Source organism: Grammomys surdaster, unplaced genomic scaffold (genome assembly GCF_004785775.1).
Source record: "Grammomys surdaster isolate TR1022 unplaced genomic scaffold, NIH_TR_1.0 140, whole genome shotgun sequence".
In the NCBI taxonomy this organism is placed as follows: domain Eukaryota; kingdom Metazoa; phylum Chordata; class Mammalia; order Rodentia; family Muridae; genus Grammomys; species Grammomys surdaster.
The window spans coordinates 7294306-7316107 of NW_021604598.1; the positions used below are offsets into that span (position 1 = coordinate 7294306).

Sequence of the window (21802 nt, forward strand, 5' to 3'; positions counted from 1 at the left end):
ATGAAATGAAATGAAATGAAATGAAATGAAATGAAATGAAATGAAATGAAATGAAATGAAATGAAAAGCATAAAGGTAGCAAAGGACTTGGAAAGGTGAGGCGGTGTGACAGGGTAGAAGAGAGAGAAGAGAGTAAGGAACGAGAATAAACACAACACACTCTATACACACATGGAACTGCCAAAGAAAAAATATCACCAAGTCACTAAAAAGAACTTAGAAAAGGAAAAAGAAAGGTTTCAGAAGGAATAAAGTAAGTTGAGCTAGAAAAATTTTAAGAGATGAGGAAAAAATCACAGATCCAAGACCTGATTTTTTTAAAGGGGAAAAAAAATCTATCAAACTGAGAAAAAATGAGCTGGAGAGATGGCTTAGTGACCTGTCCCCTGAACCCTCACTCAGCCGATACCCTGTTCTGAAAGATATCTGTATGCCCCCTGAACACCCACGCTGCAATGTCATTCCCTTCCCCACGTCCTGCCTTTTTGTGTTTATAACCCCTGTATGAATGAGTATAAATTACAATTTGAAAAAAAATAAATTATATATATGTGTGTGTGTGTGTGTGTGTGTGTGTGTGTGTATTTAAAAAAAAAGAGCACTGCCTGCTCTTCTAGAGGTCCTGAGTTCAATCCCCAGCAACACATGATGACTCACAACCACCTGTAATGAGTTCCGACACCCTTTTCTGGAGTGTCTGAAGACAGGGACATAAACATAGAATATACATAAAATAAATACATATACATAAAATAAGTAAATAAATCTTTTTTAAAACCAACTGAAAAAAACCTTTAACTAAACTAAGAAAAATGGAAGCCTCGATTAAAATCAGAAACTAACAGAATATGGCGACTGATTCCATAGAAGTTAAAAAAGAGGAGTTCGGATCCCTCCTCAGCCGTTATCTTTATACTCACAGCTTTCAGCTCTCAAAAAAAGCAGCTTATTTTTACAATGAGCAGTGGTAAATACAGACTCCCCACAACTAGTCAACATGCAGGGAGTAAGTAACTGTGGGATTCTCAGCTATAAATGAGATATCTTCACCACATCCCTTCCACTCATGGCTTAGAAAAATCCCAAGACAGAAGACAAGAAGATAATAAGAGCCAGAGGTTAGGGCAGCTGCTATGTACTGGAGAAGAGTCAGTTTTCTTCAGGTGTACAGCGTCTCACACTCACAAGCACCCCTGTTGGTGGGCCATGCACTAATGGGTGGCCCAAAACCCATACATATATGGGCAGTACTGAAATATACATATTTATATTTTATAAATACAAACATATATATATACATATATATATGTATATATATATATTAGAATTTATATAAATTCCATGGTTTGCAGGGGGAGTACAGAAGGAGTTGAAGAGGGAAATGCAAGTACATAGGTCAAAATTAAATAGCGTATATGTATGAAGTGATCAAATGATAAATGAAAGTATTATAGTTTTTAAAAGAGAAGTTTAAACAACTATATACAATTAAATAACCTAGATGAAATATATGAATTCCTAGAAATATATAGCTCCTAGATATACAGTAAATCATGAAGAAAAAGAAAGTGCAAACACACCTGTACTGATAAAGAGTCTGCATCAGTAGTCAACAACCTCCCAGTCAAGAGAAGACCAGGACTACAGGTTTCGTTCATGAATTTTATTTTTGCTTTTCTTTTAGTTACTTTAAAAAAAAAAAAAAAAAGTTTCAACTATATAGCCCAGGCTGCCTGGACCTAGCTATAGTCCAAACTGCTCTTCAGCTTAGTGTGTAGCCAAGACATCCTTGAATTCTCAATCTCCCTCTTTCTGTCTCCCTAGCATTAAGATTACACTCAGCGTCTCTAGTAAATACTGAAAGCAAAATTAACACCAAATGACGTTCAGAAACATCTCCTATGTTATTCAGTTTGGTCAGCACAACCAAGCCAGAGAACACTATAAACAAACCAACCAACCAACAAACACTATCCAGCAGCACCCAGGAGGCAGAGGCAGGCAGAACTCTGAAAATGTAAGGACTGCCTGGTCTACATAATGGGTTTCAGGCTATGAAATAAGACACTGTCCAAAAACAAACAAACAAAAACACTACAAACTCATCCTTGATTCAAAGTATTGCACAAAAACAAATAAGATTAAATTCTGGGATGTAAGGGTAACCAATGTAAACTATATTCTGAAAATAAAGGAAAAATTCACACAATCTCCTTTTTATACATAAAAAGCACTTCACAGAATTCAATAGACTTAAAGAATCTATTGACAAACTAGGAACTACCTCAAAATAATATAGCCCACATATGAGAAGCCCATGTCCAACACCATATTCAGCAGTGAACAACCAGAACCCTTTCCTCTAGATGCAGAACAAGACAAAGACTCCTTCTACACTGATTCTGTTCAACACCGTTCCAGTCCTAGCTAAAGCATTGTCAACAGAAAGCAAGCTTGCACAAAAGTTAGATATTAAACCATTACTACTTGCACGCACATGATCTTAACGTAGAAAATCAATGACTCTGCAGACAGACAACAGTGTTACAGTTTATGAGCCAACTCTGCGAACTTACCAGACACAAAACCAACAAACAGAAATAAAATCAGTTCTATTTCTATGCACAACCAATGATCAATTCCAAACAGTATCAAAAAGAATAAAATAAAAATTTAACTAAGGAAGTGAAATACTACAAACTGATACTAATAGAAAGAAAAGAAGATGCCAATAAAGAAAGAAATTCTGGGTCCATTCGTTAGAAGTACTTAAGTCAGTGTTGTCTAGTGATTTATAGGTGCCATGAAATCCCTATAACAACCTCAGGGTGTTGCTGCAATAGAAAAGAAATTCTAAAATCCATCTGAACTCAAAATGAACACTTAGGAGCCAAACAATGTATAAACACACTACTGACTTCAAAACATACTAAAGCAGGTACTGAAGCAATGGAATGCTGGCATGAGGAAACTGAAATTATTGAAATTATTTTTTAATGTTTATTGGCTTTTAATTTTCTTCAAGCAATATATTTTGATCATATTCTTTCTCCTCTCTCAACTCCTCCTTGCTTTTCCCCACCTTCCTACCCACCCAACTCCATGTTCTTTCTCTCATGCCCAATAAAAAAAAAGAAAAACAAAGACAAAAATACCAAAACAAAACAAACAAACAACAAAAGATAAAAAGCACACAGCTCACTTTGTGTTCGCCAGCTACTCCTAAGCCTGGAGCCTGCTCCAGAGTGCGGTTGATATACCCAGCATCACTCCATTGGAGAAAACTGATTTTCCCTCTCCTAGCCATTGCAAACAGATTTTAGTTAGAAGTGAACTCTGTCTCCATTTCCCCTTCTCCATGCTACGATTCTGTCTGGCTTGAACTTGCGCAGTCTTGTGCATGCTGCCTCAGTTTCTGAGTGCTTCCATGCATCAGTCTCTTGTGTGAGGAGTCATCCAGCACCTCTGCCAAAAGTTTAATGGACACAGACATTTTTCCCATTCTGTAAGCTGCCACTTTGGTGAAATGATGGTGTTCTTTGCTGTACAGAAACTGTTTAGCTTCATGGGGTCCCATTTATTAGTTCTTGGTCTTATGGAACCCCTATGCTCTGGGGTCCCATTAGGAAAATGCTTTCCTGTGTCAATGAGTTCAAGTTAATTCTCTACATTCTCTTCTATAAGATTCAAAGTATCAAGCTTTATGTTGCGGTCTCCTATCCATTTGGAGTCCAGTTTTGTGTAAGGTGCTAGAAATAGATCTACTTTGATTTTTCAACCTGCAGCCATCCAATTTGACCAGCACCACTGTTGAAGATTCTGTCTTGTCCACAGTGTGTATTTTTTTTTTTGCTTCTTGAGCAAAAAGTAGGTGTCCATAGGTGTGTAGAGTTATGTCTAGGTCTTCGATTCTATTCCATTGATCAATATGTCTGGTTTTGTCCCAACATGATGCTGTTTTTTTATTAGTATAGCTCTGTAATACAACTTGAAACATGGCATAGTGATAATGCCAACATTTCTTTTATTATTCAGGATTTTTTTAGCTGTCCCAGGTCTTTTGTTTTCCCATATGAAGTTCAAGGTTTTTTAATTTTTTTCCAGTAAATAACTGTGTTGGGATTTTGATGAAGATGCCATTGAATGCTTTTGGTGGGGTGGCCATTTTTACTATATTAATCCTACTGTTCCACGAGCATGGGAGATTTTTCCATCTTCTGAAATGTTCTCCAATGTCTTAAAGATTTTATTGCACAAATCTTAAGGCTATTATGAAAGGTACTGTTTTCCTGGTTTCTTTCTCAGTATGTTTACTGTTTGTATGTAGGAAAGATACTGACTTTGTATTACTTTTGTATCCAGCTACTTTTCTGAAAGTGTTTCTCAGCTGTACAAGTTTTCTGGTGGAGTTCTTAGTTATATACAAAATCATATCTGTGATATAAAATCAATCATAATGTTTGAAAATAGTGATACTTTGACTTCTTCCTTTCCTATTTGTATCCTCTAGGTCTCCTTCAGTTTTCTTACTGCTCTAGCTAAGACTTCAAGTACTATGTTGAGGTCATATGTACAGAATGGACATCCTTGTCTTCTTCCTGCTTTTAGTAGAAATGCTTTGAGTTTCTCTCTATTTAGGATAATGTTGACTGTGGACTTGCAGTAAAACCTGTATTATGTTAAGATATGTCCCTTGTATCCTTTATCTTTCTCATTTTTAGTAGCTGAGAGAATTCCTGTTCTTGTACTATACCTTCTCTCTCCTGAAGTCTACATCCCTCCTAGGGGATGTCAAGTGTTTCTGAAGTTATGTGTAATAGTTCTATAGATGCTTTGGATAGGTCCCAATTCCAGTTATTCCATATTTTCTTGAGTTAGAAGTGTTTGAACTGTGTTGAAATTCATAAGCTGGAATCATAACCTTAAGTGGTATTAAGAGACAGAACCTCTGAAAGGTGACTAGATCAAGAGGATGGAGTCTTCACGAGTGGATTAGTGTTTCTATGAAAAATGCCACGAGCTAGGGAGGGACTTTGGAGATAATGTACTTCTTACCTAGTATAGGTGAGTGATCCAAGGGAGAGGAGAGAACAGATGAGACAACTGGAAGAGGTTGAGGGACTGACTGACGGACTGACTGACTGATTGACTGACTGATTGATTGATTGACTGACTGATGGATTGGTGGAACTTCTGGCTTTCTGGCCTTTCCCAGCTTTCCTGGGGTTTGAAGCTGTCATGCAGTAGTTCTCCTTAGCTGTTATTTTCAGCCATCAAACAACAGTTGTTTCCACTGTAGAATAGTTTCCCCTTGGCTGCTGTTTCTAAGCATAAAGTAATGGGCTTGTATTTGGGGATTCAATTATATGTAACAGATGACAGTATGAAAATATGAGGTGGTAAATTCCATATACAAATCATAAATTTTAAACTGTGCACAAATTCAAAGAGAGGAGCAGTCTAATGAAAGCTGGCACTGTCCTATCATGTTCTGGCTGACTCTAAACCATCTCTTTGTCCAGGGTGTCCATGCTGTACAAACCAGTCTGTCAGTCTCTTAGTGGCCACATCAGTCATAGATGAATTTCAGGAATGTACTGCTTAGGTATATGTAACCCTGGCTCTACTTTAAAACAGCCCTAAAGTACAAGATTAGAGATCCCAGGGGGCTGGCAAGATGGATCAGTGGTTAAGAGCACTAGCTGTTCTTCCATAGGTCAAGGGATTAATTTCCAGCACCCACATGGCAGCTCACTACTGTCTATAACTGTATGAGGGAATATAATTCCCTCTTCTGGTATGCAGACAGACATATATACAAAACATCCATATACATAATACAAATAAATCATTTTTTAAGAAAATCAGAGATCCTGGTGACTTATTACAGTGTACTGCTATAATCGTTCTATTTTATAATGCCAATATTGTTAATTTCTTACTCTGTCTGATCCATGTAAACTTCGTAGAGAACCTCAGAGTCAGCTCAAGACACCCCAAGACCATGTTCTCAGCAAAAAGGAGATGTATGTGCCCCAAAGGAACAGAGAGCATGGATAAAGGACAAAGACAGGAGATATAGAAAGAGGGTGAAGGGGAAGGGAACAAGGAAGAGGGAAAAAAAGGAGCAAAGGAGAGGGGTAAAGGGTATTTGTTCTGGGTAGGACAGGGGAACGAAGGACAGCCTATTATTAGAGAGACTTCCATAGGCAAATGGAAGTTTATAAAGGTAAAATGGGAAACCCCATGTTAGGATGAGGAGTTTAATTTTAATAGTTCATGTTAATTAGGTGAGGCAAAGGGAGCTTTTGATTGCTAGACTTCAATACTTTGATAGTTGGACATTGGTAGTCAGCCTCGGGAAGAAAAATTGACTAAATAAGGGAATGGACCTCGGGGGCTAGCTTTAGAAATACAATCTAATGGTTTTCAGTAAGGCAGAAGAAATTGGGGAGATGGGTAAGGTCTGCCAGAGCGATGCTCACCACACTCAAGCTAGCCAGAGTCCCTTCAAACTTCATCGTGTCTACGAATAGGAACATGTTATATGTAAGGTTTACTCCTACGTGCAGTCCCAGGCACCCATTAAGAGTTTCGGAATATATCCCCTCTAATAAGGAAGTTTAACATATATTTAATGATGATTATCTGTATACTTGAAAGGGTCAGTTTTTGTTACATACATCTTACACAATAAAAAAGCAAGTGAAACAAGTATGCTGTACCCATAAACAAAGTTGGATATTCTATTCCCATGCCTCAGAATGCATCCCCAGAGAGCCTTCACTGTTTCTCCCACCACGTAATATACTGGACCATCTCAGGAACTCCATGTTCCCTGGAAAAGCTAGGCTAAGAACTCCCAGGGTTCCTGATTCTTTCATATTTAGTAATGCCTGGTTCTGTAAATAAAAAGGCAGGACACTCAGTTACATCTGATGTACAATTATGAATTTTCTACAAATAAGCAATAGTTTGCAAATATAAATGTGGCTCAATTAATATTGGGGTATATTTATATAAAAGTTTTTCCTTGCTTATCTGGCTTTCCAACCAACCTTGATAACCTGTTTCATCGGGCTGCTTATTTTAACTCATGTTGCTATGAATGTTCCAAACCATTAACCCAAGTGTTTTTTTTTTTAATCAGTGTACTAGTTTTTATTGCTGTACTAATTTCCTAATATCATTCTTTGTGGCTTTACACAGCAACTGAGTTAATTAATCCCATTCCTGTTTGTTATTACTTGTAACTGTTACATAAAATATTAAGATTCTTTCTCCCGAAGTTTCATCTGAATACATTTGTTTTGAATAGTCAGAGTGAATTGTACAGCACTGTTTGGTGGCATAGGACAGTTCTTTTAAAAAGACATCAATTAGAGCTTTATACTTACACAGAATTCTCATGTCCCATCTTGGGCCTTCTCATGTGTGCTGTACTCTGTGTGGTCACTGTGTCGCTGAGACTCTGACAGATGCATGCTTCCGTTCTAAGGCATGCTATTTACCCAAGCCCACTTGTAGCTCTGGCTGCACAGACTAATATGGTCCCTCATGCCCACCTGTTATTTCAGTCCTGGCTGAGACCACACTAGCATGCATGCTCTTTGAAAACACAAGTACTGCAGGCCCTCGTGTCCTAAATTGAGCTCTCACAGAATGGTGGAAAGTGTGCCCTTGTGGTGAGAAGAACTGCAGGACCCTCATCTGTGAGCTTGCTGAGGATTGCATGCTATTTGGAAGGCAGGCAGAAAATCAAAATGCCTTTTTATTTCTTTTACCTGAAGTGGCACCACCCTGGACATCAAGTGGTCAAAGTAAAGATCCACTGCCTTAGTGAAGCCATGGTAAGTTGTTCTCAGTTTCATGTCAGGGTCTTGGAGGAGCCAGCTTGAAGACAGAAATGAAGAAAAGGAGTATCAGTGTAAATATCTGTGGGTTTGCTTGGGCAGGCTAGTGACTAGAGAAAAGGAAGCAACTTCAACCCACTCAAGAATGAGTCTGGAGAGCAGGTCAGGCCAAGGCTAATTACCATCCCACTAACTCCAATTAGCTAGGAAGTCAGGAAGCTATGCACACAGTCCAGAGGCAAGCACACCACAGTGACAGCCTACACACCAAATGCCTTGGGAAGTCTGGGTTGAATTTCATGGCTACAGGTGCTCTCAACTTTCCACTGGAAAGAGAAGAGCAAGGCATGGTCTTCAAGTATTTACACTAACAACCCAAAGGGGCATGGCAGAGCACTCCTGGCACCCCAGCAGTCAGGTGAAAGAGGGGAATCATGATCTTAAAAATCAGCCTGAGCTAAATAGTGAGTTGGTCGGTCTGTGCAGTAAGACCCTATCCCAAGGCAGGGAGAAAGGCAATGTCAAAAGGATTGCAAATCACTGGGACTAGAGAAACCCAGATTCAACCTTCCAGGATGCCCCAGAATAATGATCCTGATAAGTGTTATAAGACGGTATCAGAGGGACGCAGGAGCTTGGGCCCTGCAGTCTGCCACCAGAGCAGCAGCAGGCAGGAAAAAATGAAGTCTTCCCTTGATCAGCTGTGGTCACAGACCCCAACAGAAACTCAGCACCAGGGGCTAGCTCCAAAGCTAAAGCCAAAGTGCTTCCATCCAGTGAAATTCTAAGAAATATGGTTTCTAATAAGAGGCTCTGATGTCTCCCTTTCCCTAACTCAGAAACTCCAAAAAGTGACAGAAACCTATCAGGAAATGTCAGTTGATAATGAAAGGCTAAAGGGGGTGTCTCCTCTAACCTGACCTGCATATCCTGATCTATCACAGAGACCTATATTCTTAAAGCACTGACATCCTACCCTCCTGGGAGTCCTTCATGAATAGGTAGGTGCCCCCCTCCATGGCAAGGGAGGGAAGATCTAAGAGTCCCCATTGCTTCTAATTTAAGACTGCTAAACCCTGCTGTCCTTCTATATCCAGCTCCAGCTGAGCCCAAGGAAACTGCTGACAGTGGCACAGGTGTCTAATCCGCAGAAAGGGCCAAGCAGCTTGTGTGCTCACAGCTCTGCCTGAGACACTGTGCCAGATCAGAATGATCCTAGCTGCTGGACAGAAGACAAGTTGTACCCCTGATGGAAGGGCAGGCCATACTGGAAACAGAGAGCAGATAAGAGCTGGGCATAGTACTTGTGCTGTGAAAACAGAGTTTCCCAAGCCACTTCTAGAACCAAGAATTCCAGCCTTCTTTCCTCGGGGGACAGAACAGGTGGATGGAGCCTGTGGCTAGCCACCAGTGATTGCTGCTGTAAGAGCAGAGACAGTGCAGATGGGTGGAGCCTGTGGCCAGCCACTTGTGATTGGTGCTGTAAGGGCAGAGACAGTGCAGATGGGTGGAGCTTGTGGCCAGCCACTTGTGATTGGTACTGTAAGGGCAGAGACAGTGCAGATGGGTGGAGCCTCTGGCCAGCCACCTGTGATTGGTGCTGTAAGGGCAGAGACAGTGCAGATGGGTGGAGCCTGTGGCCAGCCACCTGTGATTGGTGCTGTAACGACAATGATGATAACACTTGATCAGATAGGACAGTTCCCCCCACAACCCCTGCTAGAAAATGAAGGCAGTCTTGCTGACGAAGAGGAATGAATTTGGGCCCACATGATACCCATCCAGACATCACTCCCAAAGCATAATGCTCAGTACACTGACCTTACTGGAAACTACATTTAAAAAGAAGAGACCCCCTTCCAGTCTGCACCCAAGCACTGAGCAGATCTTGGGCTTCAGCTCTGCACCAAATCCCACAAAACCTAGAGGAGGCAGAGGTCCCAGGAGCTCTAACACCAGCAGCAACACTCACCTCAAACAGTTCTGACACAACCAAGATAATAGGAAAGACAGGCTCCAGTCAGACACAGTGAGTATAGGTAGCACTAAAGATAACTAGATGGCAAATGACAAGCATAAGAACATAAGCAGAAACCAACGTTACTTGCCATCATCAGAACCTAGTTCACCCACAATAGAAAGTCTGAAATACTCCATCACACGAGGAAAGCAAGATTCAGATTTAAAATCACTTCTCCTGATGATGATAGAGGACTTTAAAAGGACATAAATAACACTCTCAAAGAAATAGGGGAGAACACAAGTAAACACACAGAAGAACTTAAAGAGGAAACACAAAAATCCCTTAAAGAATTAAAAGAAAACAGGTGAAGGAATTGATCAAAACTACCCAGGACATAAAAATGGAAGTAGAAACAATAAAGAAATCACCACAAAGGGAGACTACCCTGGAGATAGAAAACCTAGGAAAGAGATCAGGAGTCATGGATACAAGTACCACCAACAAAATACAAGAGATAGAAGAGAGAATCTCAGGTGCAGAAGATACCATAGAAAATATTGATACAACAGTCAAAGACAATGCAAAGTGCAAAAAGTTCTTAACACAAAATATCCAGAAAATCCAGGACACGATGAGAAGACCAAACCTAAGGATAATAGGTATAGAAGAGAGTGAAGATTCCCAACTTAAAGGGCTAATAAATATCTTCGACAAAATTATAGAAGAAAACTTCCCTAACTTAAAGAAAGAGATGCCCATGAGCATACAAGAAGTCTACAGATCTCCAAATAGACTGGACAGGAAAAAGAAATACCTCACATCACATAATAATGAAAACTTCAAATGCACAAAACAGACAAAGAATATTAAAAGCAGTAAGGGAAAAAGGACAAGTAACATATAAAGGCAGACCTATCAGAATTACACCAGACTTCTCACCAAAGACTATAAAAGCCAGAAGATCCTGGACAGATGTCATACAGACCCTAAGAGAACACAAATGCCAGCCCAGGCTACTATACCCAGCAAAACACTCAATTACCATAGATGGAGAAACCAAGGTATTCCATGACAAAACCAAATTTATACAATATCTTTCCACAAAGCCTGTACTACAAAGTATAATACAGGGAAAACTCCAATACAATGAGAGAAATTATACCCTAGAAAGAGCAAGAAAGTAATCTTGCAACAAATACAAAAGAAGATAGCTACACAAAAATAATGCCACCACTAATAACAAAAATAACAGGAAGCAACAATCTCCTTTCCTTAATATCTCTTAACATCAATGGACTCAATTCCCCAATGAAAAGACATAGACCAAAGGACTGGCTACGTAAACAGGACCCAGCATTTTGCTGCATACAGGAAATGCACCTCGGTGACAAAGACAGACACTACCTTAAGAGTAAAAGGCTGGAAAACAATGTTTCAAGCAAATGGTCCTAAGAAGCAAGCTGGAGTAGCCATTCTAATATCGAATAAAATCGACTTTCAACTTAAAGCTATCAAAAAGGATAAGGAAGGACACTTCGTACTAAAAAAAAAGTCAACCAAGATGAACTCTCAGTTCTGAACATCTATGCTCCAAATGTAAGAGCAACCACTTTCATAAAAGAAACCTTACAAAAGCTCAAAGTATACATTGCACCTCACACAATAATAATAGGAGACTTCAACACCCCACTCTCAGCAATGAACAGATCATGGAAACAGAAACTAAACAGAGACACAGTGAAACTAGGAGAATTTATGAACCAAATCGATTTAACAGATATCTATAGAACATTTCATCACAAAAGAATATACCTCCTTCTCAGCAGCTCATGGTACCTTCTCCAAAACTGACCATATACTTAGAAACAAAACAGGCCTCAACAGATACAAGAAAATTGAAATAATACCCATGTATCCTATCAGATCACCATGGACTAAGGCTGGTCTTCAATAATGACAAAAACAATGGAAAGTCCACGTACACATGGAAACTGAACAACACTCTACTCAATGGTGACTTGGTCAGGAAAGAAATGAAGAAAGAAATCAAAGACTTTTTAGAATTTAATGAAAATGAGGACACATCATACCAAAATATATAGGACACAATAAAAGCAGTGCTAAGAAGAAATCTCATAGCTCTAAGTGCCTACAAAAAGAAACTAGAGAGAGCATACACTAGCAGCTTGACAGCACACCTGAAAGCTCTAGAACAAAAAGAAGCAAACACATCAAAGAGGAGTAGACCGCAGGAAATAATCAAATTCGGGGCTGAAATCAATCAAGTAGAAACAAAAAGAACTATACAAAGAATCAATAAAACCAGGAGCTGGTTCTTTAAGAAAATCAACAAAACAGATAAACCCTTAGCCAGGCTAATCAGAGGGCAGAGAGACAGTATCCAAATTAATAAAATCAGAACTGAAAAGGGTAACATAATAACAGAAACCGAGGAATTTTTAAAAATTAACAGATCCTACTACAAAGGCCTAAATTCAACAAAATTGGAAAATCTGGATGAAATGGAGGATTTTCTAGACAAATACCAGTTACCAAAGTTAAATCAGGCCCAGATAAACCGTCTAAACATTCCCATAACCCCAAAAGAAACAGAAGCAGTCATTAAAAGTCTCCCCACCAAAAAAAAAGTCCGGGACCACATGGTTTTAGTGTAGAATTCTATCAGACCTTCAAAGAAGACCTAAGACCAATTCTCTTTAAACTGTTCCACAAAATAGAAACAGAAGGAACACTACCCAATTAATTCAATTAAGTCACAATTACGCTCATACCTAAATCACACAAAGACGCAACAAAGAAAGAGAACTTCAGACCAATCTCCCTTATGAATATCAATGCAAAAATACTCAATAAAATTCTCACAAACCAAATCCAAGAACACATCAAAACAATCATCCATCATGATCAAGTAGGCTTTATCCCAGGAATACAGGGATGGTTCAATATACAGAAATCCATCAATGTAATTCACTATATAAACAAACTCAAAGGAAAAAAAACCACATGATCATCTCACTAGATGCTGAGAAAGCATTTGACAAAATTCAACACCCCTTCATGGTAAAACTCTTGGAAAGATCAGGAATCCAAGGCTCATTCCTAAACAGAGTAAAAGGAATATACAGCAAACCAGTAGCCAACATCAAACTAAATGGAGAGAAACTTAAACAATCACACTAAAGTCAGGAACTAGACAAGACTGCCCACTCTCTCCTTACCTATCCAATATAGTACTGGAAGTCCTAGCCAGAGCAATTAGAAAACAAAAGGAGATCAAAGGGATACAAATTGGAAAGGAAGAAGTCAAAATATCACTATTTGCAGGATGATATGATAGTATACTTAAATGACCCCAAAACTTCAACCAGAGAACTCCTAAACCTGATAAACAACTTCAGCAATGTGGCTGGATATAAAATTAACTCAAACAAATCAGCTGCCTTCCTCTAAAGATAAATAGGCTGAAAAAGAAATTAGGGAATGACACCCTTCACAATAATCACAAATAATATAAAATATCTTGGTGTGAGTCTAATTAAGCAAGTAAGAGATCTGTATGACAGGAACTTCAAATCTCTGAAGAAAGAAATCAAAGAAGATCTCAGAAAATGGAAAGATTTCCCATGCTCATGGACCAGCAGAATTAATATAGTAAAAATAACCATCTTGCCAAAAGCAATCTACAGATTCAATGCAATCTCCATTAAAATACCAACTCAATTCTTCACAGAGTTAGAAAGAGAAATTCTCAAATTTATTTGGAATAACAAAAAACCCAGGATAGCGAAAACTATTCTCAACAATAAAAGAACTTCTGGAGGAATCACCATCCCTGACCTCAAGCTGTACTACAGAGTGATAGTGATAAAAACTGCATGGTATTGGTACAGAGACAGGCAGGAAGATCAGTGGAATAGAATTGAAGACCCAGAAATGAACCCACACTCCTATGGTCATTTGATCTTTGACAAAGGAGCTAAAACCATCAAGTGGAAAAAGGATAGCATTTTCAACAAATGGTGCTGATTCAACTGGAGGACAACATGTAGAAGAATGAAAATAGATCCATTCTTATTTCCTTGTACAAATCTGAAGTCCAAGTGGATAAAGGACCTCCACATAAAACCAGATACACTGAAACTAATAGAAGAGAAGGTGGGGAAGAGCCTCAAATACTTAGGCACAGAGGAAACGTTCCTGAACAGAAGACCAATGGCGTATGCCCTAAGATCAAGAATTGACAAATGGGACTTCATAAAATTGCAAAGTTTCTGTAAAGCAAAAGACACCATCAATAGGACAAAGCAGCAACCAACAGATTGGGAAAGATCTTTACCTGTCCTACATTTGATGGAAGGATAATATCCAAGGTATACAAAGAACTGAAGAAATTAGACTCTAGATAATCAAATAACCTGATTTAAAAAATGGGTTACAGAGCTAAACAAAGAATTCTCAACTGAGGAAACTCAAATGGCCAAGAAGCACCTAAAGAAGTATTCAACATCCTTAGTCATCAGGAAAATGCAAATCAAACCAACCCACAGATTCCATCACACACCAGTCAGAATGGCTAAGATCAAAAACTCAGGTGACAGCAGATGCTGGTGAAGATGTGGAGAAAGAGGAACACTCCTCCATTGTTGGTGGGATTGTAAGCTGGTACAACCAATATAGAAAGCAATCTGGCAGTTCCTCAGAAAATCAAACATAGTATTACCAGTGATACCATACCTGGGCATATACCCAGAAGATCCTCCAACATATAACAGGGATACATGCTCCACTAAGTTCATAGCAGCCTTATTTATAATAACCAGAAGCTGAAAAGAACCCAGATGTCCTTCAACAGAGGAATGGATACAGAAAATGTGGTACATTCACACAATGGAGTACTACTCAGCTATTAAAAACAATGAATTCATGAAATTCTTAGGCAAATGGATGAAACTGGAAAATATCATCCTGAGTGAGGTAACCCAATCACAAAAGAACACACATGGTATGTACTCATTGATAAGTGGATATTAGCCCAAAAGCTCACAATATCTAAGATACAATGCATAGATCATAGTAAGCTCAAGAAGGAAGACCAAAGTGTGAGTGCTTTGGTCCTTCTTAGAAGGAGTAACAAATACTCAACCAGAGCTCCCAGGGTCTAAACCTCCAGCCTGGGAACACAAAGGGAAGGACTCATGGCTCTGCCTGTATAGGTAGTTGAGGATGGCCTTGTCAGGCATCAGTGGAAGAGAAGGATCTTGATCCCTGAAAGTCTGGATGCCCTAGGGCTGGGGAATTCGAGACCAGGGAGACGGGGAATGGTTGGATGGGTGGGGGCACATCCTCATAGAAGTAGGAGAGGGGGATGGGACAAGGGGCTTTGGGGGGAATTGGAGAGGGGATAATATTTGAAAGGTAAATAAATAAAATATCCAATTAAAAAAAACAGATAATGGAACTGGCAATTGGAGTTGAGCATTGAGACTTTTTGTCAACAATTTATTATGGGGACTTCTTATAATCCTCAAGGACAAGGTATTGTGGAAGGGGCCCATGGAACTTTAAAACAATATCTTCATAAAATAAAAAAAGGGAGGCATATACCCGAACACCACAAATTAATTTAAATAATACTCTTTTATTTAAAATTAAAAAAAATTTTGGGTGCCAAGGAACTTTCTGCTGAGTGTCTATGCACCCTTCAACTAGTCATACTTATGCCTAGGTGAAAAGGAAGGATCCACTAACAGGCATATGGCATGATTCCGACCAGGTGTCTAATATGGGGAAGAGGGCATGTTTGTGTTTTTTTCCTGCAGGATGCTGTAGGAGCATGGTGGCTGCCAGAATGATTGGTGAGATATGCTGTTGCTGAGACAAAGAATGATGCTGACCTGTGAGCTGGCTGAATGCTCTGACAAGGGTGACTTGGAAGCTGTATTGGACATATGTTCCTGACCCACCTTTGCTTGCCTATATCCCAAATGGGACAAACTGCCTTGCCTCATGTTTTTAGACTTTGTTCAACAGAGAATCAAAAAGAAAAATTATAATGACTCTTGTATTTTTCTTAAAGGTGACCAGTTATTTGGACATTTATCATGGATAAATATTTGTATTATTTATCCATAATAAATCATGTACTGGTCTAGAAATCAATCCAATATTGGAAATAACTGTCTTCATTTGAAAGGTTAGATCTGGACATTTTCAGAGACATATTTGGAAGTTAGCTGCAGTTCTCTATGATGTTATGATAGCAAGAGATAAAATTGGGAAAGGATCTGGATTTCAAACAAGGGTTAGTGCATGTTTTAAGGCTCTTTTAATTGTGAAGCTAAAATTGGTTTTTGTCTCTTCTGCAGCATTTATTGTGAGTTGCACTGACTGTATACTTTCTAATTGTGTTAGTGTGTTTAAACCTGGCATGTCTGTTATGGGGGGGGTCTATCAACCAGCTTTTGTCTTACAGCCCTGAGTATTAGAAAACCTTGATTCTCTGAAAAAAGTTTGAAAGTGCTGGAAGAAGTGAGTTTGGCTTTAAGCAGAAGCTAGAGGGTAGCAGGCTTAATTATTGCTAGTATAACAATTTTAATTTCATTAATTGCTAGCACCACTGCTTCTGCAGATATAGCTTTGACACAAAGAGTTAAGACAGCTATTTTTGTTAACCATCTAGCAAAAAAGGTTACTGGAGTTAAGACAGCTATTTTTGTTAACCATCTAACAAAAAATGTTACTAATGTATTGAGTATGCAAAAGGATTTATATAGGTGTCTGGAACAACAGATTGATGATCTATATCCTATTCAAATTATCTGAAGGAGGTTCAGGGTTCAAGAGTTAGGAGCCATCTCAAGTGTCATGACAGATATCATTGAAGTAGTATTACTTCTAAAATTTACAATGATTGTCATTATAATTAGAAAAACATTTAAAGACACCTGTAGGGTATTTGGCATAATTCTATCCTTTCTCTGGGTATTTTAACTTTGCATAGTGAGATTATGAATTTAAAGAATGCTGCTCTGTTGAGCTTTGATGCTGCAGATAATGCTGATAAAATTATCCATGGCCTGAGGTCAGTATTTCCATTTTGTTCAAACCTCAGGAATGGCATATATAGCTTTATCATGCTATCCCTTCTTGTCCTTGGAATACTTTTATTCCTGCCCATTGTGTTAAAGCTAGTCTCTAACAACATCAACAGGTTGACAGCCAAAGTACATGACTTAAAATTGAAAATGGACTCCCAGACAGAGTTATTAATTTAACAGGCTGGCAAGCCAAGGACAGGTAAGATTCTGCACAGAGCCTTACCAACCTAAGACATAAGTGCATTGCTTTTGATAATGCATATTCCACAACTGGTAAGGAAGATATTCTTGTCAGAATGACCTAAGACAGGCTCAGTCTGGTTTATGCCATAAACCATAAAAAGGGGAAGATGTGGAGAGCTTTTGGGGCTGCCTGGCAGGAATCTTACATTGGCCAAGGACGAGGAAATGAACTGCAGGCAGGAATCTGACATTAGGCTGGAACAAAGAAATAATTTCAGGCAGAAATCTAAAGCCTAGGTTAGAACAAAGAGGAAATTTCCAACAAGAATCTAAAACTTAGGCTAGAACAAAGAAGTAATTACAGGCAGGAATCTAAAACTTAAGCTAGAACAAAGAAGTAGGCTTCAGGCAGGAAAATGACTTTGGGCTATGACAGGTAAGTAGGCTCAGATACTTTGGTCATCCTGATTCTCCTTTAGAAATAGTGATCACAGGACTCTGTTTATTGTTCTTTGACTATCTGGGTTTATTGTCTTGCTTGTTCCTTGACTATTTGAATCAATTGCATTGCTAGTTCCTCAACCTAGAACTGATCTTAACACTTGCATATAATTTAAACAGTATAAAAGCAAAAAAGAAGAAGGAGGGATGGGATAGGGGATTAATGGGGGGGATGAAGAAAGGGGATAATATCTGAAAGGTAAATAAATAAAATACTGAATTAAAATTTTAAAAAGAAGAAAGAAAGAAAGAAAGAAAGAAAGAAAGAAAGAAAGAGAGAAAGATAGAGAAAGAAAGAGACAGACCCAGGAGAACTGAGGACAAAAACCACAGGACTGATTCCTCCATGCTACAGCAACACTTGGGGGTTTTAATAAATCGCCAGCAATATCTTTAAGAAACAGATAGGGCAGGTTTGGTTTGTCTCATTATGCACTGTTGAACAGATCAGACAAGTAATCTGCCTGGGTAGCTCTCCAGTGTGGCCAGAACAATGAAATGCCTCCAGGCAGATAACCTCCAACTGCTGCCACCTGACACGTAGAAGGACCCAAGGTTACTCAGTTAGGGCAGTGACTGCAGCATTGTGTCAAAGGCCCTGTGTCAGTGGCACCTGCTTCAAAGTGGAAATTCTGCACAGAATGAAAACTACCTTAAAACAAAACTAAGCCAATACCTGTAAGCATCCAGACCCCTCTAGCTACTCTGGAGAGCTGCACTGCTTTCTCTCACCTGGGCAAGCCCCCAAGGTCAATCTCGCTGCAGATGTAGGGCCCTGGTCGCAGAATTACCCACAGCCCAATCTTCGCAGCCAGCCGGATAAAGGTCCTGGAGAGAGAAAGAATGGCTAGATATGGGAGGAACACAAAAGGCACTTTGGATATCAAACCTTCCCAGTTCCTCCCTTCTCCTTCCTCTCTCAATCAGGGAACATGGGGTAAGTGGGGCTTGGCCAAAGCTCAACATAGCAGGGGATTCCTGCACAACATAGAGGGGCAGAAGCCCAAGGAGCTGGGTATGCACTGCTTCCTTGCATCAGGACCATTCACCCACACCCAACTAGAAGTGGTTAGACAGACAAAGTACAGGAATTTTACACCCAGAAGCAGCCCAATTCCATCCCAGGTATATGAACCCCAACACAGAGTCTGGTGGGATCTTGACTCTCTGGACTGTAGTAAAAAGGGGGATAGGAACCTGTAGGCTGAGAGCCCTAGGTAATGTCACAGTTGGAGGATATCCAGGCCCTGAGTTCAAAGCCTTTCACAGCATCCTAATAACAAAGCTCCAGATCCAGTCCTCAGTTTCTTAAAACAGAGTCAAGACAGAACATTCTGATGGCTCTTCATTGACTCTCAGTAACTACCCATCCTAGACCAGGTACAGAAGCACCAAGACTACATACTCTAGGTCCAGGTTCCCAGAGAAGTCGAATTTGCCTCTTTCTGGCTCATGAAGGTTCCATGGCACATAGCTGTAAAAGACAAGATAATTGCAGGTAACTTTGTGCATCCACAAAAGCACTTTTACCTCTAACACCTATTATGGTGACTAAAGAGACAGTTTTCAATAGCTTCAGTCCTCAGAACCAGACATGAGGACCACAGAGAATTCAAGGCAAGCCCTAGGAAGAATATCACATCTCCTTAGGAAGACAGAGAACCAACTTGACTAAGGTGAAATATGAGATATTTGGAATAAAAGGTCAAGTTCTGTATCCCCAGGTTAGCACAGACTGCAGTATTCTTACGACCTTTAGGTTCCTCTAAGAAGTTTCTCACATTTCTCTCAATAGTGTTCTGATTTATAAAAAGTGTCCCTTTTATAACTGTCTTCAAAGCTAGTTCACAAATCATTCAAGGTACCCCACTTTCTTGATTTATAATCATGCCTTTTTTGCCTAATAATGGAGAATTTTAATCTGTTGACCCTTTTTATTTCATAGAGATAGCCCCAAATATATGTTGGCAATTTTGAAAACAAAGCCATGAAAAAATCAATATTATTCATAACTGGGCCTGGTTTTATTTATTTTTATTAATTATGTGCATATGTGTCATGGGTTGGGGTGGATATGTGCATGTGAGTTCAGGTTCTCACGGGGACCAAAGGTGCCTCTGGAGCTGGAGCTACAAGCAGGTTGTGGGGTTCAGATGAATTCTGGGAACCAAAGTCAGGTCTGTCTTAACTGCTGAGCCATGTTCACCAGCCTCTGAACCTATTTTTCTGATGACCTGCACAGTCTGCATGTTATCTGGAGCCTGCCAAGGAATAACCACCAGGCTAGATGCAGGGATGATAATCACAAGCATCCAATGATCTTTCCAGAAGATAAATGCTGAGTTGCTGACAGGCCGCTACCCTTGAAGAGGACTACACTCGTCCAGAATACAAATCCAAGAAGCAGAAGTTGCTTGTGAAAAACATTACTGGTCACTCTAGACAAAGTGGAGCACACCTGCAATCCCAACATTCAAGACTCTACTTGGGAAGGACAGAGCATCTGAAGCTGCCCTATGCTGCGTAGTTCAAGTTTCTCAAAAAAACAAAAAGAAAAGAAAAAAGAAAAGAAAAGAAAAGAAAAAAGAAAAAGAAAGAAAATTACTTGTAATATGTCTTTATACAACAACAAGAAAGTAGAGACACTAATAGTGCACAGCTACAATGGACAAGTCACTTGAGAAGACAGGGAGATGACAGTTCTCCACAAGTCATGGAGGCTCCAGGAGAAGTCAGACGTATAAACAGCTTGGCTATGGGAGTATGAGCGGTTAGCCTTCAGAACTGTGAAAAAGCACGTTTATTCAAGGCACCAAATGAAGAAATAAACCATCTCCTACCACCTCCTATATTTATGCTCAACCCCTCTCTCTCTCTCTCTCTCTCTCTCTCTCTCTCCCTCTCTCTCTCTCTCTCTCTCTCTCTCTCTCTCTCTCTCTCTCCACCACTACTTGGTTGAATCTCCTCTACCTCACCTGCAGGGAGTTCTGTAGAACTTGCAAACCTAAGCAAGCAACATAGGACGACTTCCTGTAATAGCTTTTTTCCTGCAAACACTTGTGCAAGAGCCCTATTTGGTAACCAGGTTGGATGGAGGGACTGGGAGACAGTACTTACGTGGTGAGGGTATTTAAGCCACAGGCTTTCAATTTGAGCAGACGGTCCCTCCAGTATTCCCTGGGCACACGGAAATAGTGTATGGATCCCCCCAGAATCTGAAAGGTGGAGTCTTCCAACATGAAGTTTGTGCCTTTTGTTCGAAGTCCCAGGCGCTGACGTTGGAGCCATAGAGGAACCAGAGTGCTCCAGTTCAACCTAGAAAAGCAAAAGCCCTCATGCAGCCTAGAGTTTCCACAGCCGTGAGTACCAGCACAGAGATACACTCTGTGTCCTTCTCTCCTTCACAAATCTGTTTTCTCTCTTTCACCTGCTCCCAGGGTGGCCAAAGAAAGCTCCCACCTTCCCATTTAGCCAAACCTTGAAAGGTGACTTTCTTCAGCACTACTTCCTGGACTGGGCCCCACTGCAGGGGGAGAGCAAGCGGACGCTGCAGCCAGGAACAAGACAGACACAACGTTCAACATGAAGACACGTGGGCTAAAAGGAGAGAGGATGAGGAAGGGTCATGCTAAATGAGGAAGTCTTCTCTAGTGTGACAGACCCAGGAGTAGCTGCAGCTCACAGGCTCCTACTATTGCCGATTGCTCTAAGCTATCAGACTAGACATTAAAGCAGGAGCTACTAAAATAGTACCTCAGAGCCCCCTCACGGACACAGCTGCCCACCTTGGGATTCAGATACCTAGAAAGAGGCAGCTAGGTTAAATGATATTCATTCATTGACCACATATGAAGTTCTTAATTATCTTCTGATAATCTAGTATCAATGAAAGGTTAACACAGCATGGCAGGGGGATGTCCAGGAAAGCTATGGGGCAGCTACAGTCCATGAAAAGGTTCCTATTGATGTCTCAGTGGTTGACTGATCAACTTGTCTCTCATAATTTATAAGACTACAAGTCTCTCTCCTTATCTACACTCTTGAAGGTCAAGACAAAAAGTCAACATGAATAGGTTTAGGGAAGTTAGAGACAGAAAACACGAGCACAAGAATATTTGGCATCAAAGCAATTTTTAGTTGCTGCTTTTTTCATTGTAGATCCTACACACACACACACACACACA

At 39.9% G+C, this 21802-nt stretch overlaps 1 protein-coding gene across 2 annotated transcripts in view; it reads right to left on the reverse strand.

Annotated features, from left to right (window-relative positions):
* Glb1l2 (galactosidase beta 1 like 2) overlaps window positions 1-21802 on the reverse strand; it is a 51743-nt gene that overhangs the window by 21063 nt on the left and 8878 nt on the right. Inside the window, exons 2-6 of one of the 2 annotated variants that reach the window (XM_028763910.1) lie at window positions 21372-21419; window positions 20736-20933; window positions 19024-19092; window positions 18351-18446; window positions 7785-7893 (exon numbers count right to left, since the gene is read on the reverse strand). In XM_028763910.1, the coding sequence (XP_028619743.1) occupies window positions 7785-7893; window positions 18351-18446; window positions 19024-19092; window positions 20736-20933; window positions 21372-21419 (520 nt within the window). The remainder of the gene's footprint in view (window positions 1-7784; window positions 7894-18350; window positions 18447-19023; window positions 19093-20735; window positions 20934-21371; window positions 21420-21802) is intronic. The other variant, XM_028763911.1, reaches the window with a different exon arrangement.